This window comes from Acipenser ruthenus, chromosome 51, assembly GCF_902713425.1.
Source record: "Acipenser ruthenus chromosome 51, fAciRut3.2 maternal haplotype, whole genome shotgun sequence".
Lineage (NCBI taxonomy): Eukaryota > Metazoa > Chordata > Actinopteri > Acipenseriformes > Acipenseridae > Acipenser > Acipenser ruthenus.
In genome coordinates this window covers 8567391-8592555 of record NC_081239.1, presented here as the reverse complement: position 1 = coordinate 8592555, position 25165 = coordinate 8567391, and the positions used below count along the sequence as shown (strand labels likewise).

The 25165-nt window shown below is 41.0% G+C and overlaps 2 protein-coding genes across 4 annotated transcripts; one reads left to right on the top strand and one right to left on the bottom strand.

Moving 5' to 3' along the window:
- Positions 1-3546: 3546 nt before the first annotated feature.
- On the bottom strand, positions 3547-23619 carry LOC131722794 (zinc finger protein 239-like). 2 transcript variants are annotated; one of them, XM_059015885.1, is made up of 6 exons: positions 23077-23619; positions 20128-21906; positions 18644-18680; positions 18261-18303; positions 17246-17370; positions 3547-3904 (listed from the first exon to the last, which is right to left on the bottom strand). In XM_059015885.1, the coding sequence occupies exon 2, from the start codon at positions 21855-21857 to the stop codon at positions 20898-20900; it is 960 nt and encodes a 319-aa protein (XP_058871868.1). In that variant the 5' UTR covers positions 21858-21906; positions 23077-23619; the 3' UTR covers positions 3547-3904; positions 17246-17370; positions 18261-18303; positions 18644-18680; positions 20128-20897. The 2 variants fall into 2 exon arrangements, 1 of the variants encoding a protein (XP_058871868.1); XR_009320033.1 differs by lacking the exons at positions 17246-17370; positions 18261-18303; positions 18644-18680; positions 20128-21906; positions 23077-23619 and adding an exon at positions 6353-7017.
- On the top strand, positions 8192-17190 carry LOC117404827 (interferon-induced very large GTPase 1-like). 2 transcript variants are annotated; one of them, XM_059015856.1, is made up of 3 exons: positions 8192-8407; positions 9844-10548; positions 12035-17190. In XM_059015856.1, the coding sequence occupies exons 1-3, from the start codon at positions 8353-8355 to the stop codon at positions 16726-16728; spliced, it is 5454 nt and encodes a 1817-aa protein (XP_058871839.1). In that variant the 5' UTR covers positions 8192-8352; the 3' UTR covers positions 16729-17190. The 2 variants fall into 2 exon arrangements, with proteins under 2 accessions (XP_058871839.1, XP_058871840.1); XM_059015857.1 differs by lacking the exon at positions 8192-8407 and adding an exon at positions 8797-9093.
- Positions 23620-25165: the final 1546 nt, after the last annotated feature.

Sequence of the window (25165 nt, the reverse complement as noted above, 5' to 3'; positions counted from 1 at the left end):
AATATCGCTGCTTGTATAGTTACTTTACCAGCTGTCGCACAGTTGTAATACCAGGAATTCCCAGCAGAGGGGAGACTTGGTGAGTGCCCATTAGGCCAGTTTACATGTGTGATTATTTCACATGGATCAACAATACATGTGAAACTTGGCTGGGAAAGCTCGTGAAAGTGTCCCAAAAAACGTTCACAGTATTTTACCGTGAAAGTCTCCATTTCTTGTGAGATTCCGGAAAAAGCTTGTGAAATCAACGCCCACTACACATGTAAGCACGAGTTTCTGGTGGAAATGTTAATTAACTAGTTCAAGTCCTTTCCTAAAGCTGCTTTAAAAGTCATATGGGAATACGTAAGATGACAGAAGGGAAATTCATGTTTTGTTTGCAGTATTTCCTTTGTCAGATTGATGTTGCTGATAACCCCACTTTTTTCTCCTTCTGCCCTAGAACTTAATCATACGCGTATCTAAATGTGTTTGTAAAGTATCATACAGATTGTATTTACCAAGTTACTGTTTAAAACTATTACTAAACATGTTTGATAAACTGCATGGTGGGCTTGTAAATTCAGGTGGTTACAGCTACTGTACAGTACTTCAGAATACACTTGAAAATAGCTTTCCAAACAACTGTCAAAACGACTTTATTGTAAAGTACTACTAAGTACTATGTTTAAATGTGTGTAACTCCCATGCAATTTCTCCTATTTACTTATGTCTGAGCAAAACCCGTGTCCATCCTCCACTTCTGTCCGTTGCAGTGCTGAAGAGGCTCGGGTGTTAATATCCATAAGGGAAGAGGATATGATGAGGCAGCTTGATACAATGCACAACACAAACATTGTTTAACCCACTCTCAAAATAAAATGTGGTGCGGAATTGTCGATACTTTTTTCTTGGGAATCAACAATACTGCTCGATATTCAAATTCTTTAATAAGAAGCAGTCATACAAGTACAGCGCAAAATGAGGATGCTATATTTGGTATAAAGAGATACATCAGAAAAAATTGAGGGAGCACAAAGAATCATTTAAACCAGGGGTGCCCAATCCTGGTCCTGGAGGGCCGATGTCCCTCCTGGCTTTTGTTGCAACTGTGCCCTAAATTACTTAATTGGACCAATCAAGCCCTTATTAGAAGCTTAATTGGTCCAATTAATCAATTTAGTGTACAGTTTGAACAAAAACCAGGAGGGCATCGGCCCTCCAGGACCAGGATTGGGCACCCCTGATTTAAACAAATCAGGTTCTTTATTATTTTAAATCCATGATGTCACATCTGAGACGCATAGAGACCTCGGAAAAATATATCAGCCTTTCGGCGTTTAGCCTTTATCAAGACAATTAAGATGATTCAAAACACAGCTGCATTTTATACTATATTTTTAAATGGTAATTGAGACACTCCCCAATTGACCATTAAATATAGTAAATTATTTCACATCTTCAATTGTTCTCTTTTAAACATTATTTTTCCTTTTACGCGTCATAAATGCAAAACAGTTCAATATAAAAGATACAAGAAAATTAATTCAATTAAAAAAACATTTCATTCACACAGTCAAGACATTTCATTTTCAAATCAACAGATCTGCACAATTAAATAATTATCCATTTAATTATATTGTATACATTTTATTTTGTACAGAATTTTTATTTTAAGTGAAAATTCAAAGCAACAGTATTATAAGACAGGGATAGAAAAACATCATATTACTTCAAATAACTATAAGAAAAGACTTACAATCTAATTAATCGTTGAAGCCTTTTGGTTTCAAAGTCTCCAGAGTATAAATCCATGATGTCTCTCTTTTTAGTAATTTTTTATCCAGATTACCTCCCCTTGTGGAAACAGTTATCTTCTCTATTCTCCTAAATTGTAACGAGGAGACAGGATGGGCAGATTTGGCAAAATGTAAAGCTACAGGATAATCTTTCCTTCTGATAGAACTCTGATAGAACTCTGATGTTCTGAAATTCTCGTGCGGAGTTGCCGCACGGGCATTTCAGAATATGGATTACATGGGTGGTACTACAATTGATAAATTGAAGGATGGCGTATTTCTTTCCTGCGTATGGGTGATGAAAACAATCTATTTTATGAGTATTGTTAGATTGAGCACACATCCCACCTGCAGAGTTACCAGCTGGGGGAGGAGCAATGTAAAAGACAACACTAGCTCCTTTTCTACAGCATGCATACGTCACACGCGTGACTACTGCGCACTGGATTATTTTGCTTTATTAACTGTGTGTTTATATTAAGATTTTGAGTTGTATTTATTTACTTTTTGTTTTGGTTGTATTTAAATATTCACTTATGTTTTTCTTTTTGTATTGCATGTTATTGACACATTGTATGTTTGTGTGTGATTGTACTTTATCAGAGTTGGGCACGAGAGTTTGATTTACAGGACACTGCATTTCGGGAGGAGAGCGTCCCTATCGGTCAGTTACAATGAACTTGCAGAGTTAGTACGGAGCTGCGTACTAAGTTGCGTACCAGCTAGTACGGTACTATCTCGGGATCATCCCCAGCTGCGTACTAAGTCAGTACCGATTGCATCGAAAAAACAAGCGGAACAAAGTTGGAGGCTAGCTGATCCCCAGGTTTAGTACAGTACTAAGGATCAAGCATTGTTGTTGTTACCAAACAGGAACTGAAGGGGGCTCTGAACCATTCATTCATATCAGAACCGTGTTATCCTTTTACAGGGAGCCAGACACGGCGCAAGGCGGGATGGCTCTGAATCAGAACATTTGAAATATTTGTAACAGTAATGTATGTATTTTACGATATTATGAGCTGATAGGCTGACATTTATACATAAATATTAATTCGTCTCTAACATATATTTATATGTGTGCACGTAATAATTAATTAATTTATTTAAGATATATATGCATGGTAAAATACTCCATATCAGGGCACACGGACTGCCTATAAAATACTCAACCAAGTGCAATGCCATGAAATAAACTAGCAAACCTGGTTCTGTTTTTGATTACAACATTAGCTTTATACATGATACAGACAGTTTCAGCTTGTGCGGTGCGGCCCAGGCTGTTTTAAAGAGAGTAAAGGATAACAGTGGTCAAAACACACGGGCTGTTTCGACACCGTTCTTATTGGACCACAACAAGTACAAAACAGGGAAGGGGTGGTATTGCGAAGAAGTATCATAGATAATCACTTCTAAAAACACCCTGAGAAGAGCACTGATTATTTTATTTTTCAGTGTGCTCCCAGGTCCTACTCCGTAAAATAACACTGAACTCACATTTCTACCCACTAGCGATAACCCCTTTCACTGTGCTGCAGTGCGCTGTACTGGGAATAATATTGGGCTGCATTACCAATGTGCACCACTCGGGGGCAGCAGTGTGTTGTGTGCGGTTCTCCCCCCCCCCCCCCCCCACTTTCCCAATTCTATTCGCCGGAACACCATTCATTTTCATTACATTACTAGATTACATTACACTTATTCAAGACTGAACCCTCTGCTGAACTAATACCCAACCTAATCAGACCATTGTTTCAAAACACACCACTCCCAAAGAAGGCAACTTATTTTATTGAAATATTCTCTAAACACGTCACATAGGTACAGACATTGCATATTGTGTTCATATATTAGGACATGGGTGTGGTGTGTAGAGAAGAAAGTGGGAGTGTGGGGTCACCCTCCTCTCACAGCGTCGTGCTCCCCTCTCCCTTAACCTCTCTTCTTAGTCCTTATTCGCGATGCCACTCTTGGTCACCTCCGGCCCGTTTCCCTTCGCGGCGTACACGACGCTGCGGGTGGCGTTGTAAGCCAAGTTGACTCCTGGGATGAAGTTGATGATCTTTTGCGCCTCCTGCTCACTGCGGTCCGATTCTGCGTTGCCCATCGCCGCGTTATTCTTTTTTCTAAAAACAAAAGTTAACTTGAGCTTATTTTTGTGATTTGATTTGATTTGATTTATTTGCGTCTGCCGGTTATTTGCGTCTGCCGGTTCTGCCAGCCCAGAACAGAAACAGCAAATTACATAAGAACATAAGAAAGTTTACCAACGAGAGGAGGCCCCATTCGGCCCATCTTGCTCGTTTGGTTATTAGTAGCTTATTGATCCCAGAATCTCATCAAGCAGCTTCTTGAAGGATCCCAGGGTGTCAGCTTCAACAACATTAGTGTGAGTGTTAGTGATTGCAGAAAAAGAAAAATTCATACAAAAAGACTTCAAATACACTAATAGGTCAAAAACACAGAAGCATTTATCATTATTAGTATTAGAATTCGAAGTGTTTGCATGGTAATTAAGCACCAATATTACATCGCTTATTCACATCAATTTCTTTCATTTTCAGGGGAAGTTATGCACAGAGCTCACAATTGAAGTGATCTTAGTAAATGTACCAACATCAATGGTTTAAGTAATATTTAAGATTATTATATGAGTAACGTTTACTGGACCATTTTCTTTCATTTTTTATGAGATATAATAATTAGGCTACAAATATAACATTGTGTTTTTTTTTCTTAAGTTCTCCTTTTTGGTTAAACAAATGAAAGGATTTATATATAAAAATGTATTTGACCTTTTTACCTGGAATTTACACTGTAGCCCGGAGCAGGTGTGGGTTCGGTTCGGTTCTGAGCTGGTTCGGTTCAATGACCCAAGAGAAGAGATCTGTCTGCTGGCTGCTGCAAGAACTCGACTCACTTTTATAGCAATCTGATGCTACTTTCACTTTCACCTTGACAACCTTATTTCTTAAACAGTCGCATATTTCAAGTTAATTATACAATGACCCACTGCACTACAGTATTAGATACACTGGTTGAAATGTACTGAATTGAATTACTGTTTGAAATGTGCATTTATATGGAAAGAAATGAAAGCAATGTTATACATGAAAATCTATGGATTTCTTTTTCTAACATATTGTCGCCGTCTGCAAATGCTGGTATTCGTTTGGCAAATGAGCGGTTCTTTTCTTGCACGAAACGGCTCAAAATATACCTGCCTATACGCTACTGGGGATGAGAGATTGAACGGGCTTTTGTTTATTGCGAGCTATCCCGACAAGAAAAAACATCAGATTTACAAATCCAAGCTGGTGTCGAAAAAATGTGTCGAGTTATGTTAGTTTATTTGTGATTATCCGTGTAAACGTGATATTTAAAACTTTCTTTCGGCATTCACAGGAATCTGATGCTTGTTTAGCAGTTTGTGTTCATTGGTTTATATTTGATACAAAGTGTCATTCTTTGTGGAAAGCAGGTGAAATGCATCAAACCGAACTCGAGATTCTAAGTGTATCAAGTGAGATGCATTCGAATGGACGCTCTAGTCTACAATAAAGAGTTAAACTGCGTTCTTACACCGTCTCCACTGTAAAGCCCAAGCATGACTTTTTTCAATGATCTGAGAGTAGTCTCACGTCCCTTGCTGCTACTGTAAAACCATTCAGAATATGCTGCACCGCTATTTGATGAATGCATCAGTAGCAGTATGGAACTGTGACATGTTTACTTAACTGGGATATCGAAAGCTGGTAACAGAGCAATTCAGTTAACGTTAAAACCTTTACCCACTATAAAAACACCACCCGATACGCATGCCAGCGTCAGTGACACACTGTCGCTAGAGGTGAAAAGCGTTCAGTGCCTACTGGCGCTGGTGTGTAACACCTGTAACATGTTAAACCAGCGCTCAGTGCCGCACCGCCGCGGACCAGCAGCCCTCACACCCTGAGTCTCACACCCTGACTCTGTGCTTGGTGGTTTTCTTCCAAATGTATATCCCTCTCTCAGAGTTGTACCGTTACTCCGGCAGTTTGTAATCCAACCTGTACGATCCAAGCCTGGTGCTGTAATTCTTTCTTGAAGTGCACACGCTGCCCCTGCAGCTGTAAACCTTGCAGTAGTTCTGCTAAGTCCCGCAACACACTTGGTTAAAGTATTGCTGCTCCGGCAGCTGAAGAACACGTATTATTTGTAGCGAGTCCTACTCATATACACAATGCACTCGGTCCGAGTATTGCTGCTCCTGCAGCTGTGGAACACGTAATGTTTTTAACAAGCCCCGTCTACATAAACAACCCACTCGGTTAAAGTATTGCTGCACCTGCAGCTGGGGAATACGTAATGTTTGCAGCAAGCCGTTGCTCATATAAACAATACACTCGGTCAAAGTGTCGCTGCTCCTGCAGCTGGAAACCAAACAGTGTAGACATCGTAAAATATTTTTAATCCAAAATTATCAAAACAAAACCAAACAGTTCAAAATAAAAGTCTGCATCACCAAGAGGTAAAAACGCTCTATGCTAGACTTTTCCAAAATCGCTATAATTCAAACGTAACACACTTACTACCTTTTCCTCAGCAACAGAATACACCTCGGAAGCTTGAACAGGAAGGACAACCGGGTAGCGTTCCCCACAATCGCCCCCCTTGTTCTGCCCCGCTTCCTTTTAAAACACCTAACCCCGCCTTCTCAATCTACACTGGGGACTATGGGTTGTGTAGTTTTTCCACAGTGACGCCATTTCTTAAAGGCGCCACTGCTCCTTCCTCACACTTATAATCTCCGTAGAAATGGTACTTCACTGTAGTTCTCTGTCAAATTAAAACAGTCAGCACAATGAATCCAAAATGCTAAGTGCAAAGCACCATAGTTGCAATGCCATCCCAATGTCGCTGGTCCCAATGTTTCTGAGATCCATGAAAGCCCCATCTCCTGTTTCTAACACTAATCTAGATCAGTGATATGCTAGCACTGCCACGTCAATTGTTAGCACTCAATCTGAAACACTGTACAGATACCGTCGTTTCAAATACAAATTCATTCTCACGCAGGTGACAGTTTTTATGACAGAATAACCTTGAATCATAAGTCCTGATTGAATGTTACTGGAAGCAGTGCATGTAGCCCCACAATAACCCATATAATATATAGACATCATAAAGTTTAGATAAAGATTATGGCTTGGTCAGTAACATCAGTGTTACAAAGATTCATTTTGTTTTTAAGGGGACATTGAACTGAAAAACACAGTCAGCTGTCTAAAGTTATTCATTACACAGTGTAGCACCGTCTGTGAAAACAAATATAAGAAATAAACAACAGCTTTTTGGGATTTGTTTTTGATGAACTGTGAAAACAGGGACATCCCATACGTACAAAAAGAGACTGTCAGTAAAATGGGAAAAAAACATTTGCATGACATGTGGAAAACTAGGGGAACGCATTAATTATTGTTTTACTGAGAAAAATATTTTCCATTTCATCTCTGTGTGTGAAAAGGACCATGGTATATCTATCTGCCTCGGGTTCAAACATCTCCTGTATCTTCTCCTCCGCTGTGAAACGCTTGCCAGTGTGTATCACTGGGAGGAAGGCGTGGGGTCCCGGTGAGGACAGGTTAATGCATCTCCCAATCTCCTGTGTCCTCTACCACCATACCACTTTTCATGAGTTTTCATTATAGGTTAGATACCTTTTTCCAAAAAACAAAAGTGGGTGGTGGAATTATAATAATCTGAGCAATAACAATAGGCTTCCAGCAACTTCATTGCTTGGCCCCCTAAAAATCCACCACTTGTACCAATACGTGTCCAATACAACAGCTACTACACCAATGTGGTGTACCAGGCAGCAGCAGAAAGAGAAAAACTAAAGAGAAGAAGGGATCATGAAGGAGAATGAAAGAACGCTAGCAGAGCACCAACAAGAGCTTGAAGGGGAAGAGAGAAGAGAAAATTAAAGTAACATTCATGTTACAGTACAGTGACATCACAGAGAGAGGGGCTGTATTGTATTCTACATGTTACAAGATACCAAGCTGAAAACTCCAATCATTTCATCGATCAACTCAAAATGAATCTTCTTACTCCAGGAGGAAGAGGAGGAGTAGTGGCAATAGGAGGAGGAGGCATGCTGGGAGCATATCCTGGGAGCATACCCTACTGCATTATTTGAATGCTGTGTAAAATGAAATGCAGTTTATGATAAAGACTGCTTTACAGTGAATCCAACAGCACAGAGCCAGTACAAAGAACAGACCCAGCTTAATAGTTTGTGTTGGTTTACAGTTTATTGGTGTAATTTCTAATTTTGATTTATTGAGAACCAAGCCTCAGATTTCTTTGAAACCCAACAGGAACCAATAAGTCTGAAGCTCACTGAAAGACAAAAGCATGTAAAGCATACATTCTTAGTGTACTGTGTGTCTCTGAGTGGCTGATAATTATGATAAGGACCAGGATATGAATGTTCAGTTTGATACTCAGGTTTATCTTGTAAAGTTCCCCAGTAGGCGTGACTAGTCTAGTTATAAATATCTCATGCAGTTGCAGCTCTTACACAAGGACAATGGCTACAAGCAGAAAAGACACAAAGTTAACAGCACGACACCAACAGCACAATGGTAAGAACTCTTTTTATTATTAATATTATTTATTTCTTAGCAGACACTCTTATCTTATCTTACATTTGTCACAATTATATAACATTATTATTTTTACATTATATTACCCATTTATAAAGTTGTGTTTTTACTGGAGCAATCTAGGTAAAGTACCTTACTCAAGGGTACAGCAGCAGTTTGTGTCCCACCTGGGATTGAACCCTCCGGTCAGAGCCCTAACCACCACTCCACACTGCTGCCTGCGTTTTTTATACACTACACCTTGTTTTCTACTTCATATTATATACATACTATAAAAGTAACCCTATATATATATATATATATATATATATATATATATATATATATATATATATATATATATATATATATATATATAGTAACAAAGTGAACTATAAAATATATGGGAAAGTGGTGGACGGTGTGTATATTGGTCCAAGAGTGAAGAGAAGCCTGTATCCTCTCCATTGAATTTGGGTTACATAAGTAAGTTGTAGTCTTTGACTGCCAATGTCACAAAGACTACAATTCCCAGAGCTCCACAGGGGCGACCATTTTGAGACAAGGGTTTTCACCTGTCTCCAATTAGGCAGCCATAAAAGAGCATGGTTTTTTTTTTCAAACGCGAGTGTGTGCAAAGGGTATGACATGCAGAGAGACCGATACGTACTGGAAACAGATTAAAGGTTGGTGTTCTACCTAGGGGAAAACAATTCCTGCCTAGTTAAAGTGTTCTGTTTGGTCAGTAAAGAGCTTAGCTGTCTGACTTATAGAAAGGGGTAGTTAAAAGATAATTAAAAGGTTTAGTTAGTGCTCTTAATAAAGAGCTAGTTTTTTTTTTTGTTTACGTTGTTGATATTTGATTTGTGTGACTCTGGATAAAGAGAACACGATAATAAAACATACAGGCACCGCCCTGTTTACAATAAAATACTGTTGTCCAGTGTGCTTGGTTCTGAAAGACTGTGTTCAAGACCCGAAAGAACTGTGACAAAACACCCCAGTCTGTCACAATATATATATAATCTACAGTATTAATCAAAGTAGTGTTGGCACTATTGTTTTTTTCCTGCAATTGTTTTCACTGTACAGATATCAAAACTATTTCTTAATGCTGTACTATACCTTTAAAAACACTGAAGGGGCGTCTGATGATCTTGCTGTGGAATGAAACTGATTAGATCTACCTGCCACCAGCACATAAACACTGCTACAGAGTTTTACTGTAAATCACGTGACTAAAAACAAATGTAATGTTTGAGAAACAAGCCAGCAGGGATGTTGGTTATCTCAAATTTTTTTTGTACTAAAACCAAACTAGAAATGAATAATTAATTTACTTCATTTAATTAACTGTTTCGTTGTGGATACGTGTATCTAGCTTTGAGTTAGAAACTTACATAGCTGAAAATTCACTTCTTCCCACCTGTTTGCAGATAAAGAGCTGAGGATCGTGCTGCTGGGAAAAAGTGGAGCTGGGAAGAGTGCGAGTGGAAACACCATCCTGGGTGGGGACGAGTTTGTGACAAAAGAGTGTGAGAAGAAAGGGATCAAACTTTATGGGAGACGTGTTTCTGTGATTGACACCCCAGGTTTATTTGACAGAGAGCTCTCTGAAGAAGAGATTGTGAAATGCATCTCCCTGTCTGCCCCGGGACCCCACGCTCTCCTCCTGGTGATGGAGGTGGGCAGATTGACAGAGGAAGAGAAGAGAGCGCTGGAGACAATCCAGGAGATGTTTGGAGAGAGAGCTCTCAGCTACACCATGCTGCTCTTCACTCATGTGGATAAACTTGAGAAGCATGTCCAAACCATCGAGGAGTTTATTGAGGGAGATGAAGATCTCCAGCAGCTTGTATTGAAGTGTGGGGGGCGCTATCACACTCTCAATAACAAGAGGAGGAGCAATCGAAAACAGGTCAAACAGCTCATTGAGAAAATAGATGCCATGGTGGCAGAGAACAGAGGCAGCTGCTGCACCAGTGAGATGAACCAAGAAACCAGGACAGTAATCAGGCAAAACCCAGAGGAGACACGCAGGGAGGAACCCGAGAAAGCTTTCCAAAAGCCATGGGAGACACTGAAGCTGAGGGAAGAGGGGTCACAGATGGAGGAAGAGGAACTGAAGGCAAAGTACAAAGGTGAGGCCAAGGAAGAACTCTTTCAGTAAATAACAGCACCAAGAGCAGAAGGGGATGTAATAATAATGTTTATTCTCTTAGTAAGAACACTCACTCAAAGGGTTACTAGAAACCCAAATGAGAACAATGAAATATTGTTGGTTGCCACTCTGTTTCCTGGTATTTGTTATCATCCTATATTTGTTTCTCTCACTTTCTGGAGCTCAGTTTTTAATGATTTATTTAGAAATATAACAATGGCAGAAGAGACCCATTGCGTCTTGCTGTGGAATCCTGAAGCAGCAGACCACAATATGTCACTTCCTGTTGAAAAAGGATTGTGGGATATGTAGTGCTAATAGAATACGTATCTATGGAAGTGTCTGGGTTTTGTTGGAAAGCTCTAAAGGAGTCGATCCTACAATCAGCTGGTGTTAATCAGGTCCGTTTCTAGTAAGTGTTTCTAGTATCAGGTGCAGGGCTCACAGATAATAATAGATAATCAAGTGGAAGTGTGTGTATTTTATGTACGTTCCATAAAATGAACACCGTTTTATGGAAACTGGTGAAAGTTGGCACAGTGGTAGAGGCCCATGGCAAGGTCTTGCTTTCAATTTGTTCAAGGCTGCATTAAAAAACATGGCCACCACAAGCCAAGTCAATCAAATGTCAACAATATGCCTTATGCATATATTTCAGTATAACTTCATAGTAGAATGTAGTAGACTGATTACATTGTTTGTGAGAAGTGTCCTTTTGCGCCGTGGGGAGGGGGGAGGGGGGAGGGGGGAGGGGGGAGGGGGGGGGGTTGTGTTTTGTTGACTCAATAGTAAAGTTTTGAAATACCGCCTCAAACATTCAAATGCAATTTTTTTTGTTCCGATTGACTGATAATGAGGTTTGTTAGGAAACATGAAGAGTATTGAATATGTTTTAATAATATTTTATGTGTAAAAATAATCTGGACAGTGTGAGTAAACCGGTACACTGGCACCGAAAATGGCTGGCCACGGGTATAAAAACAAACTATTAAACAATAAAAATGATTAAGAATTAGTTTATTTTTTGTGTCGAGGATAATCTAGATCAATTGTACAATCAAAATCATTTTATTTTGGGAGATTGGTGTTCTATTTTTTAAAAGTTTTTCTGTTTCATAAAATGTTAAGGTTTATTTATGATTTGTATTGACTCAGTAAATTAAAACAATCGCATGGAAATGCTTACACATTTAGGAGAAATGTATAGTAGACAAAATGTTTTGTTAAAAAAATTATTTTGTTGACGGATAACTGTTAACCTTTTTGTTAACCTTACGCTGCATTGATGACAAGCAAGCACTGCTGAACAGCTGCTCTGACAAAGCCAATCCCGCTTTGTTCGCCACTCCTATAAGAAGGAAACAATTCGAGCACTGATTATCGGCAAGTAAAAAAAAAATAAAGTCAGCACTGCTGCTCCAAAGTACTCATTCCAATAGCTAAACAGGTTCTTGTCTCCCTTTCAGAAACCCATCTAGAAGACTTGCTGTGCAGGCTGGGACTGGAGAAATACTTCCCAGGCAAGATCACCCTGAGCAGAGTCCTTGAGATCGGAAGAGAGGGTATCGCTGATGAACCACTTCACTCACTCGAAACACTGCCCTGGTGCTTTCTGAAGAGACTCATGATGGTGAATGTGACAGCTCGGAGTATTAAGTGCAGTGCTGCTGACATGCAGACAGATACAACACTGCAAGACTTAGTCAGTATGTTTAAATCCATGGATAGTGATGATGATCAAGACAGAAATAGAATCAATCCCCTTGATCTCATAACGGCAGTCTTTCTGTGCTCAGATAGCTTCCTGCAGCAGGAAATGATGTTGAAAATGTCAATGTGCCAGTTTGCTGTGCCTCTCCTACTCCCTGACTGTAGCTCTAATCAGTGCACATTAATGCTGTGGGCCATGCGAGACATTGTGAAGAAGTATAGACCCCATTCATTAGTTGACTCAAAAGGGTTTGTAGAAGACAGTATAGTCAGCACTGCCATGCCAATGGTCTCCTTTGTCAGGCTGGGTGACTGCAGTTTATCAAAGTCGCGGGTCCTGAATGAGGTCCTTAGTAACCCCCAGCAGTATCATCATTTCTTTGTCCATCGTAATATGGAGTGTGGTGATGTTCCACGCAGAATTTCAGATGGTCTGGTTGAAACAAGTTGGTACCTTCCTTGTGGAAAGAGAAACCTGGACATCTTTCCAGAACCTGTAGCTGTTGCCAACCTTCGTGGAGACATCAGTTCATTTCAGAAACAGTTTTCCATTTTATGTCAAACCTCCTCAGCAGTCTTCATATTTTTTGACAGTATTGCAAAGATTGAGAGCAATCTCTTGTCCTCTGCAGGAAACGTTAAAGCCCAGTTATTTTTGGTTGCAAATTTTCAAATGAAGAAAAAAGAAAACATAAACTCACTGACAGACTTGGCATCAAAGTTAAAATTAAATACAAATCATGTCCTAGTTAAGAACAAGCTGACCAACGATGCAGAATTTGTAACAAAACTGCGCCACACTGTGAGCGACATCATGAAAAACGTTCACCGCAGAATGACGATAGAAGCCATGTCTGCGGCAGCACGTGATTTGGGGATTCAAGTAGATGAAGACTGCACTGCATGTCAGAAGGCTAAGAGGAGTGCTGAAGAAATCGCCTCTAAAATCAAAGAGGTGGTGCAATATAAAGAGAAGCAGCTGCCATTGCAGGGGGAGCCTTGGAAGAAGCTGTCAAAAATAGAAAAGGAGGAGTGCAGACTACGGAAGGCAGGAGACCAGCCTCTTCAAGAATATAAAAACAATCTGGTAAAACAAAAACAGGAATTGAGACAAAAACAAATGAGTTATAATATATCTGTAGCAATGCAGTGTTTCATCACTGCCCTATTCAATGAAAGAAAACAAGAACGATCCTATTTTCTAAAGTGGATGAGGATGAGCCTGGATGTCACAGCAAGAACAAAACTTTTTGGTCTTCGTAATCAATACAAAGAAAAGTGTGCCAATCTGTCAGAGAACAAAGAGGAAATTGCAGCCCTGGATCAGCAAATCTCAAACAGCTCTTTAGGAATCGAACATTTCATGCGTGAGATGGGGCAGCTTTATGAAGCAGCGAGTTCCCTTCCTGTCAATCATGTATATCGTCAACAGTTTCAAAGTTTTCCCAGTCGTGGGGCTGATCTGCTGTTGGACGGCTTTCCTCTTGAGCTGCTGGATGGAGACGCATCAAATATCCCTCTGGAATGGGTGACTGATGTTCTAACTGAGCTCCATGAGAAAGTCAACCACAAGAGCAGGATGCTGGTTGTAACAGTGCTTGGAGTCCAAAGCACTGGGAAGTCCACTCTCCTCAACACCATGTTTGGGGTTCAGTTTGCAGTCAGCAGTGGCAGATGCACACGAGGCGCCTTCATGCTGTTAATGAGAGTCAAAGAGGATCTGAAAGAAGAGCTGAAGTGTGATTTTATCTTGGTAATCGACACTGAAGGTCTCAAGTCCCCTGAGCTGGCACAGCTAGAAGACAGCTACGAACACGACAATGAGCTCGCAACACTGGTGGTGGGATTGAGTGATGTCACAATAGTAAACATTGCAATGGAGAACTCTGTAGAAATGAAGGATATCTTACAGATCGTGGTGCATGCCTTTCTTAGAATGAAGGAAGTGGGAAAGAAACCAAAATGTTACTTTGTGCACCAGAATGTGGGGGACGTGTCTGCTCATGATAAAAACACGAGGGACAGAAAGATGCTTTTAGAGCAGCTGAATGAGATGACACAGGCAGCTGCCAGAATGGAGAAGCACGTTACTGATCGGAAATTCACTGATATAATGGAGTATGATGGAGAGAAAAATAACTGGTACATCCCTGGCCTGTGGCATGGTAACCCTCCAATGGCTCCAGTGAACTCCGGCTACAGTGAAACTGTGTATGAGTTCAAGAAGAGTTTGATTGAGTCGTTGAAAAGCTGCAAAGATCAGAAACCTCCTGCAGATGTTCCAGAGTTCTTGGAGTGGGTTAGGAGTTTGTGGAGAGCTGTTAAATATGAGAATTTCATCTTCAGCTTCAGAAACAGTCTGGTGGCAGAGGCTTACAGTAACCTGTGTGTTGAGTATGGTAAATGGGAATGGGACTTCCAGAAGCACATGTATGAGTGGCTGGCCGGTGCTGAGATAAGGATTTCAAATAGCAACAACCAGTCATTAAATCTTAATGACTTGCTCAGCTCCTTAAAATCTGAAGCAATAACAGAACTGACATGTCAAGAAGTTTCAACTCTGGAGAAATTGACTAAATACTATGAAAGTAAGGAGGGCCATGTCAATCTTGTAGAAAGCTACAGAGCAACATTCATGAGCAGCATTGAAACGATTAGGAAGGAAATTGAAAGCTCTTTGAAAAGCAAGTTGACAGAGGCTGTTGATTTTCAAAAGGGAATGAAGCAGATACACGATGTTGATAAAGACAATAAAGAAAAACTAGAGAAAAGAGTATTGAAACTGCTGGAAGGGTGCAGAGAAAGAAATGAGAAATTAACTGATGATGAGCTGAAAGCGAAATTTGAAAAGATGTGGACAGAGACAGTGTCTGCGCTGAACTTGAAAGGGTTTGAGAAGCGAGATATTGAATTAAATGTTTTCAATCAGTTGAGAGCACACTTGCATAGACATGACGGTTTAGTTAAACGGGTGTTAAGTGAGGCCAGCAAATTGACAAACTATGGAAAAGCACAGTTTAATGTAACCGATGAACACTTTGATCGTAGATGGTACATGAAATGCTATGATTGGTTCAGCAAAACAAAGTACAAGGAGGAAGCCAATGAGAAGGTGCAACGTATAATACAACAGTGCAGACAGTTTGTATCTGCCAAAAAAACAAGTAAAACTGACTACCACGAGACCTACACCACAGAGCTGTTAAAAATGATAGACAACAAGTTGAAGGAAATTGAGAAGTTAAAGACCAACAGCCAGTTTGAAGTGGAACTTTACCTGCACATCTGTGGGTTTGCTGCCAGGGAATTTCAAACCATGCACAATCAGTTTGTAATAGCCAATGACCCCCGAAACCAGCTGGAAAAGTCCAAACCACAGTACTGCTCTGACTTCATAGATCTTTACCGTAAGAAAGATCAGACTTCAAAGAAAGCACGAGAATTCACAGAGCGCTGCCTCAAGCCTGCAGTAAGAGAGCACATCAACAAAGCCCTGGGATTAGATATTGCAGATGAAATGCAGACCGGTGCAGGCTCTGTGAAATACAGCACCCGCTCATACTTCCAGCATTCCATGTTGAAAGAGCTTCTAGAAGAAAATGATTTCATAAAATATGTGTCTTTCATTGGAGACTATGAAGATTTTGTCAAGAGATGGATATTGAATTGTATTATTGAACATCTTTCTAAAGGCAACACTCTTTCAGAGTTACAAAAGAAACGTTTTAAAACAATTACAAAGAAAATACAAGCAGCTGTTGAAAAGAAAGAAACCTCAAGAAATATCAAAACGATATCAGAGTTTCTTGACAATGTCTGCAGCATTCTGAGCAGAGACATTGTAATTTCCACAAAAGATCTTGGATTAATCCTGGATAATGCGAGTGTGGAGGAGTTCACTGCGCATCTTGAATATTATATTGATGATTGGATGAAGACTTTTGAATTCTTTCAAAGGGGTAATATCGCAGAGGAACTTAAGAGTCTACCAGTCAAGCCACAGGATGTGCTGTTCGAGAAGCTGATTGGCTGTGGGAAGCAGTGTCCTTTCTGCAAGGTCCCCTGTGATGCAGGAGGAAAGGACCACGATAAACATCATGCAACAGTGCATCGACCACAAGGGGTGGGTCGTTACAGATGGTCACATTCTCGACATCTTTGTGTAGATTTATGTTCAACCAATGTACAGAGTGATGTGAAATTTTGTAACAGTGACACAGAGGGGAAGTTTCATCCCTTTAAAGACTATCGGAGATTCTACCCTGAGTGGAACATTGCCCCTGATCCCAGTATTCAAGCCTCTGACTACTGGAAGTATGTGATGACTGCATTCAATGAACAGTTTGCAGAGGAGTATAATGCAAAGCCAGCTGACATCCCTGATGGGTGGAAAAACATAACAAAGGAACAAGCACTGAAGAGTATAAATGAGGTGTTTAACGTGAAATAAACAAGCAAAAGCTCTGATCAGATTATTCGAATGAAGCTACTGCCCTGGTGTAGTGAGGTCACAGAAACTGAATTGGGTTGAGATTCGTACCCATTCTTTATATAGAAATAAAACAATATCCTAAAAAAAAGAAAAATATTTCTGACCTACTGCTCTAGGTTATTATGCTGGTGTTTCCCAGGTTCATTGGTTATACTTGCTTTTGTCTATGAAGAACATTGAATAATGACATTTTCGAACATTGTATCTTCTGCTTTTAGGATTGTGTTTTGCCTTGTTGTAGACTGCAATCACGCTAAAGTTGTGTATAATATTGTACCTTACACTTACATGTATGAGGTGTGATAGTACTGATCAAGAAAGTGTGCTGTGGATTGTTCTGAGTAAAACCAATCAATAATTACTGTGTCTCTATATTGTGTGATTTCTGTTTCTGCTCCTATTCAGTAATAAAGTTTGATTCACTCGGCATCTCTCTCTCTGTGTCAGTTGATTTGCTGCTGAGAGTTCTACTCACCGGCACACACTGGCTGCTGGCTGCTCAGTAGCAGATCTCTAGGCTTCACTCTCCACTCTCTTCACTCTCCATCTCTGAACTTCATCACTGTTCCATGTCTTCAGCACAAGAGAGACACTGCACTCCTAGTGTAAGCACAGAGCAGGGGGTTACATATCAGCACACAAGAGACACTGCACTCCTAGTGTAAGCACAGAGCAGGAGGTTAAAGGATGTTGGAAATAAATGTTTACCAAAACACAAGGAAAATTCATTATATATATATGTTACCAGAAAGTTCAGTAGGACAATGGGCTAGCCAGTAGCCCAAGATAAGATCAAAACAGAGCTAGTCTTATCAGAGGGCATGGGTCGGGGGTAATATTGTCCAGAAGCTTGGGGGTTCAACTGTTAGGCTTCAGCTGATGTAATCACTGTCTGTTGTAGACTGAAAGGCACTTCATATTCAGTTAAATATATATATTGTCAGAATTCCATTATTTTCCTCCACATTTGTATTTTAGGATCATAATCATACATTGTTCATGAATTTAAAATGTACAGCTCTACTATACACATATACTGTATATCTGACATCTGAGATTAGGCTATTCATCAGTCCTGGGACAAAATAGTTCAAATATTTTCAGATATTTCCAAATATGTCACTGTAACAAACATCCATCCTTCCATTATCATAATTGCTTAATCCTTTAGAGGGCCACGATGAGCCAGAGCCACACACTCTCACAATCACACACAGGGCAATTTAGAGTGACCAATCAACCTGAACAGCATGTCTTTGCACTGTGGGAGGAAACCGGAGTACCCGGAGAAAACCCATGCGAACATGGGGAGAACATGCAAACTCCACACAGACAGACCCCTAGGCCAGAATCGAACGCAGGACCCTGGAGCTGTGAGGCAGCAGCGCTAATCATCACACCACCGTGCAGCCCACATGGTAAACAATTCAATACAATTTGAATTCATTGTAACTCCATTCCTGAAAGCTGTGTTAAAATAAGAAACTCACCGGCTTTGTGCAGCATCTATTTGCAGTCAGGCAGCGCTACCTGCTGATGAAAAAGAGAATTACAATACAGCTCAACAGTAGATAACGATACAGTACTATACGTTGGTTGCATCTTTTTCTTTTTTTTTACACAAGCTATAAAAATGCTGTAAATATACATGGTCTACCTCATTACCAGGAATAGTCTGAGTACTATAATATATAGGGCTGGGACCGATGGCGGTTTTTAACCATCGATGCATTTATTACGCAAAAAGAAAAGCCAATGGACACGTTTTAATTACATTCTAACCAGCTCTTACGCTTAACACTTCTGTATTGATCTATATGATACAATTAAAATTAGATTCCTCACTAAATATAAAAAATAAATATTGTATTACCTTGTGAGTATCTTGACAGCGGGACTTGAAAAAAATCCTAAATATGAAAAAGAACAATTTAACTAATTTATTACATACAAGTCCATTCTCTGTGTTTCAGAGATTATTTTGTGTTCTTAGTGAGAGAGACTATGGCATCTACATTCTCCGGTTTCAAAGAACAGAGTTTGTTGACTTGTATTATGTTTTTCATTGTATTTGAAATAGGTGAGCAGGTAGAAACAAAAGTAACAGAGTGTTTAGTTTTAGCTGCTTAAATTGATGTGTAAGTAACGGGTCTCTATTAAGAGACATGCATTTAGATAAAGCTTTGTCGACCCAAGTATGTTTATATCCTTTCATCAAATCTGTTTTTCATTTCATTAGCTTGTAATACAAAATCACCCTCAGAATCACAGATCCGTCTTAATCTAAGGAATTGACTATGGCAAATTGCATTTCAAAGAAGGAGGAGGATAACTAGAAGCATTTGATAAAATTGTTACGATCCATGGGTTTCCTATATAACATCTAGAAAAGTGACCATACTCAAGCTAATCTCTGAAGTAAACTTGAGTGTAGGTTTAACCTCTCAAAACCCCAGCCCCTCACAGACAATTTCCGCCTGGGGGGCTGTGCCCTTAAATAAATCACAATATCTTCCAAAGTATAGACAGCACAGGCATGGTTCAGGGCTTGAATTCAAGGTAACCCCTTGGGCATCAAGACTAAAACCTCAGGTGTGATAAAAGTCTTACTCAGTACCACACTGGAAGGAGATATCCAGAAAAAATACATAAACAAACAACAAACGCTTTTCATTTTTTTATGTTCTATAGTCATTTTTTCAACTTGGAGCATATGAAAAGAGCCAGATTTTTTTCCAGTGCTTCACCAACATGTCTACTATACTGGGTAAAAATTTGGAACTGTTTGAACAAAGGGATCAAATTCTACAGGAGTTTTTACAAAGCTAAGCCCAAGGGTCCACAAACCTCTCCAAAAATAAACATTGTGTTATGTCCAGTGATACAGTAAGTTCTAAAAGGGAAGTTAACTTCTGGCACCTCACATGCTATCCATTGCCACATGCATTTGCCTTTGAAAGGCTTTTTTTTTTCCCCCTTATCTCATTCAAGAGGTGGGCGTGTTTGTTTGCACATCGATTACTCTGTGATGGATTGGGTTACAAACACAGTAAAGGTATGAATGGAAAGCTTGTGACCTCCCCTACAACGTGATCAGGGAGACTTCACCGTCATCAAGGTTGTAAGACCAGCGCAGCTAAACGCAAGCTAGTCGATCACAGTTGTTTTGAATGCATGGGGGTACTAGACACATTGCCAAGGGGATATCTCAGCGGTGAAATGACGGATTCGAAAAATTCCTTCGCTGTTTGACGGTAGGAAAACAACAATTTTGATATTGAGTCAGCTTTTTTTTCTGTTTTGCTTTTGTAATAAAATTACAAATGAGTTATGAAATATAATGTTTACGTGCAGTACCGTGTTCCGCCCGCGGGACTAGAGGGCGTAGGATTGAAGGCTCTGTATCAGCTGTAGACACTCACCAGGGAGCTCACAGTTTTTATATTAAGCTGCTGTTTAACCCTTAGTGGTCTGTTTATTCAGCGCTCGTCAGGCGGGTTGGGTCCAGGTTATTTTCACAAGCGCTGCTTAAAATATTTTTTTCAGAGTAAAAAAATGTGCTGTATTTTTCACACACCTCTTTATAGACGTGCATACTGATAAATCCTCTCCTGATCACTCGTTTTATCACCAAACTCCTCAATAATGCGATCAGAGTCATTATTTTATTACTATAACATCTCAAAGCTCAGCTCTGTGATGTTCTTTGAGCGCTGGATGCAGAAGCAGCCGTCTCCTTTGTTATGTCCGTGTTATCTCTGTAGTGGATGGGGCTATGAGATACGTCCTTTTTTCAGCTTCATTCGGCTCCTATCGGTCTCACTCGGCCATTGAAAGATTTTCTCGGCTTTTTCCGTAGAAAAAACGACTAGAGACCTGTGCTTGACGTCTTTTTGACAACGTTTTACAGGGTCCGACATCAGACTGGAAAGGTGAAATTGTAATGTCGGACCTTAAGGGTTAAAACGACTGGGATTTCTCAGTGCGGGTGAATGAACACACACTCACATTCTGACTAAACATATTTTTTACACTAGGATAAAAATCTCTTCCTCCTCCATCTGGTTACCCCCAAATAATCGATTAATCGAAGCACCAGCTGACAGATTAATCGATTGCATTAATAATCATTTCATGCCGCACCAGTCAGCACAGATTTGTGGATTTTCTCCAGTGTGGATTCGCTGGTGGTCTTTAAGATTTCCTAATGTCCTGAAACTCTTCCCACAGTCAGCACACACATTTGGTTTCTCTCCAGTGTGAGTTCGCTGGTGCATTTTCAAATTGCCTGACAGGCTGAAACTCTTTCCACAGTCAGCACAGACATGTGGTTTCTCTCCTGTGTGAATTCGCAAATGCAATTTCAAGTTGCTTAACTGGCTGAAACTCTTCCCACAGTCACAACAGACATATGGGTTCTCTCTTGTGTGAATTCGCTGGTGTTCTTTCAGAGATGCTAATCTCCTGAAACTCATCCCACAGTCAGCACAGACATTTGGTTTCTCTCCAGTGTGAATTCTCCGGTGCATTTTAAAATTGCCTGACAGGCTGAAGCTCTTCCCACAGTCAGCACAGACATGCGGTTTCTCTCCTGTGTGAATTCGCTGATGCATGTTTAAGTGGCTTGACTGTCTGAAGCTCTTCCCACAGTCAGCACAGACATGCCGTTTCTCTCCTGTGTGAATTCGCTGATGCATGTTTAAGTGGCTTGACTGTCTGAAACTCCTCCCACAGTCAGCACAGACATGCCGTTTCTCTCCTGTGTGAATTCGCTGATGCATGTTTAAGTGGCTTGACTGTCTGAAACTCCTCCCACAGTCAGCACAGACATGCCGTTTCTCTCCAGTGTGGATTCGCTGGTGAAGTTTCAGGTTTTGTAAACGACTGAAACTCTTTCCACATTCTGTACAGGACAGAGAGCCCTGCAAGCTGCTTGTTTTAAAATGGTGACCCTCCTCTTTTACATGGACAGGGTCTAGTTCAGGAAGCTCCTCTTTAATATGGACTGATTCTAGTTCAGGACACTCCTCTTCAATATGGACTGATTCTAGTTCAGGACTCTCCTCTTTAACATTGAAAGGCTCCATCACTTAATCTTTTCTATCACAATCCAGCTTTGTCTTCTGAACAAATTTCCTAAAAAGAAAAAATACAATCTGTTACAATCTCTTTCTTAGATTCTATGAGCTTGCGTTAGCAATTCCAGACTCCATTTATTACCATGTTCACAAACGTGCTGCACTGAGTGAGATGAAGGAGATTTTCTATAACAAGGAGGACGGAGAGACGGACCAAAAATCACAGAAACGAAGACAGTTCTGATGGTTGTTTGTGCAGGGGTTGCATGGTGGTGTGTGTGTGCAGGGGTTGCACGGTGGTGTGTGCGTGCAGCGGTTGCACGGTGGTGTGGGCGTGCAGGGGTTGCACGGTGGTGTGTGCGTGCAGGGGTTGCACGGTGGTGTAGGCGTGCAGGGGTTGCACGGTGGTGTGTGCGTGCAGGGGTTGCACGGTGGTGTGGGCGTGCAGGGGTTGCACGGTGGTGTGGGCGTGCAGGGGTTGCACGGTGGTGTGGGCGTGCAGGGGTTGCACGGTGGTGTGGGCGTGCAGGGGTTGCACGGTGGTGTGGGCGTGCAGGGGTTGCACGGTGGTGTGGGCGTGCAGGGGTTGCACGGTGGTGTGGGCGTGCAGGGGTTGCACGGTGGTGTGGGCGTGCAGGGGTTGCACGGTGGTGTGGGCGTGCAGGGGTTGCACGGTGGTGTGGGCGTGCAGGGGTTGCACGGTGGTGTGGGCGTGCAGGGGTTGCACGGTGGTGTGGGCGTGCAGGGGTTGCACGGTGGTGTGGGCGTGCAGGGGTTGCACGGTGGTGTGGGCGTGCAGGGGTTGCACGGTGGTGTGGGAGTGCAGGGGTTGCACGGTGGTGTGGGAGTGCAGGGGTTGCAGACGCATGGAGCCCTATTCATGAATGTGTTCTGCATAACCAGCCCTTGTCCAAGACATGCAGTGTTGCAAACAAGTCAACTTTTACACATGCACACAAACTACATTTAAACCGTTAAATTAATTAATCTGTATGTTTTTTGCCAGTTCCTTTGCCCAGGTGAGGTCAACAACACACACATGAAATAAATGTGCAGGCAGCTTTTCACAAAATACAAACAAACTAAACATTCCCGCAAAAACAGGACTTGCTTCTATTCAACCCAAACAAGTCCCAACAACACACAGCGCTCCTCCTCCTTTCCAGGGTCCAAGCTTCACTACAGTACAGAGCTGAGAAACAACATGAAAACTGACAGAGCAACTTACTCAAAAAATCCACACTTCAAAATAAAACCCAGTGGAGATCAGAGAGCAGGATTGAGGCGTGTGCTGCCCCTGCGAGTCACACACACGCAGGCAGCGTCTCTCACTGTAGATCACAAATAAATGCAGAGAGTGTTTTTGCCAGCGCGTCCATCAGACTAGCGCAGCAGCGCGTCGGTTCAGTGCGCAGGACTGGAGAGTCTGGAGCGGAGTGGAGCGCAATCTCACCCTGGAAACAAAAACTCATCGGATTGGCTTTGTTTATGTAGCGGCGGGGCGGCAAACACAACCTGCCCGCACAAAGCTGAGGGCTGCAGCTGGTACTTGTTTTAGCAATGTTGAAATGTTCTGTATTAATTGACCTGAATTGTTTGTTTGTTTGTTTGTTTGTTTGTTTGTCTGTTGCCAGGGGCAGCGAGCCCCGGCCTCCCTGCTCTCTCAACGGGCCTGTGTGTGATACAATTATTATTTTTGATTGTTTTCAATACAACTAATCACAGGTACATCTCTGTTAATAAATGGAATATAATGAATTTGTGTTTAAAATCTTACTCGTTAATTCAGCCGCGCCGCCTCCTCTCTCTCTCCTTCAGGGAAAAACATTGTGAGGGACCGAAGCGAAAACAAACCCGCCCCCTCTCTCGCCTGCCATTGGCTGCGGGGTCATTCTGAACCGAGGAATCCTCCGGTGATTGGACGCGCTGGGACTCCGTTAAACCAATAAGGGATCAGCTCCATGTCAGTTTACCGTATAATCCAGAAAAAAAGTTTGTAAACGCTACAAAAAAAAAGAGACACTTTTTGCGCATTATCCACCCTCTGCAACACAGACCTTGAGAAAGCAATGAAATCCGAAACGGCATCGAATTGTTTTTCATTCCTCCGGTCCCGCCGCTCTGCTAAAACAACAGCTGGGGGGGGGGGGGGGGGGGGGGGCAAAACAGTTATTTTAGTGTGGAGTCAACACCGCCACCTGGTAGAACTTGTCAATGCCAATGTACAATTCAATACCTATTAAAAAACACTTTTAAATGTATTTTTGCATGTTTCAGTTAAATACATTTACTCTGCTTTACTTAGCGTATACTTCAAAGTTATGGAGGTGTTTTTAGGTCTCTTTATTGCTCTGTTGGTTTAAGGATATTTAATTAGACATTCTCCCAGAGTTCAGCTTTCTGTGCAGAGCTAGTTCAGCAGAAACTAGACTGATGACTCTCCAGTTAGTTTACATTCCCCATTCTAGTTCCAGGCAGGCACATCATTGCTTAGATTACTGGCTTTATTGTATTCTAAACTCTGGAAGAATGTAGTAAATTAACACAGACACCAAGAAGAAGGGATTATATTGTAGCGTCAAACTGAACAGGACTGTGTGCCTCTGTCTGCAGATTTAATGTTTCAATTAAATACATTTACTTAGTGTTTAGTACAAAGTTATAACCAGGACTATTATTTTGGTGCTTTTACTGGCGTAAGGAGATATATATATATATATATATATATATATATATATATATATATATATATATATATATATATATATATATATATATATATATACATATACATCCTATGTGTGTGTGTATTTAATTCCACAATTTGACCTGAATTATCAATGCAATAGGTCCCTTCAGGGTGTCGTTGTAGTTCATATTTATGAAGATATAATATTTATCATTAATACCTCAATATCCTAGGCCACCTCCGACTATGCTGGTAATACACAAACATATTAGTTAATATGAATGTATTTTAATATACAGGACGACACCTCTGTATGGGATTAATATTTAGATACACAAATGTCTTTTTGTTCTATTTCTGTAACACTGATGCGGTTCTGCAGTCTGGCTGTTTCCGTGTTGAAGCGAGCACGTAGATCCATTGCTACAGCGCCGGGGGACAGTCTCTCGTGTCATCTGGACAGAGCTGCATGTCTTCTGTCTTACCTGATGACGGCAGTGTGCGGATGCTTGTGCTGTCTGCTTGCGTGTGCGGGTGGGAATGGCGAGTTCGGGTTAAAAACCCCAATGCCACATTTCCTTGCTTTTGTGGCGTTAAGTTCAACCCTAACTGATGCATTAATGCAGTT

What these genes read in the sequence shown, in the direction of transcription:
- LOC117404827 (XM_059015856.1), top strand. Translation starts at nt 8,353, where the DNA reads ATGGCTACAAGCAGAAAAGACACAAAGTTAACAGCACGACACCAACAG. An exon ending in ACGACACCAACAGCACAATG is followed by an intron (nt 8,408 to 9,843) that starts GTAAGAACTCTT and finishes ACCTGTTTGCAG; the next exon opens with ATAAAGAGCTGAGGATCGTG. An exon ending in ACTGAAGGCAAAGTACAAAG is followed by an intron (nt 10,549 to 12,034) that starts GTGAGGCCAAGG and finishes TCTCCCTTTCAG; the next exon opens with AAACCCATCTAGAAGACTTG.
- LOC131722794 (XM_059015885.1), bottom strand. Translation starts at nt 21,857, where the DNA reads ATGGAGCCTTTCAATGTTAAAGAGGAGAGTCCTGAACTAGAATCAGTC.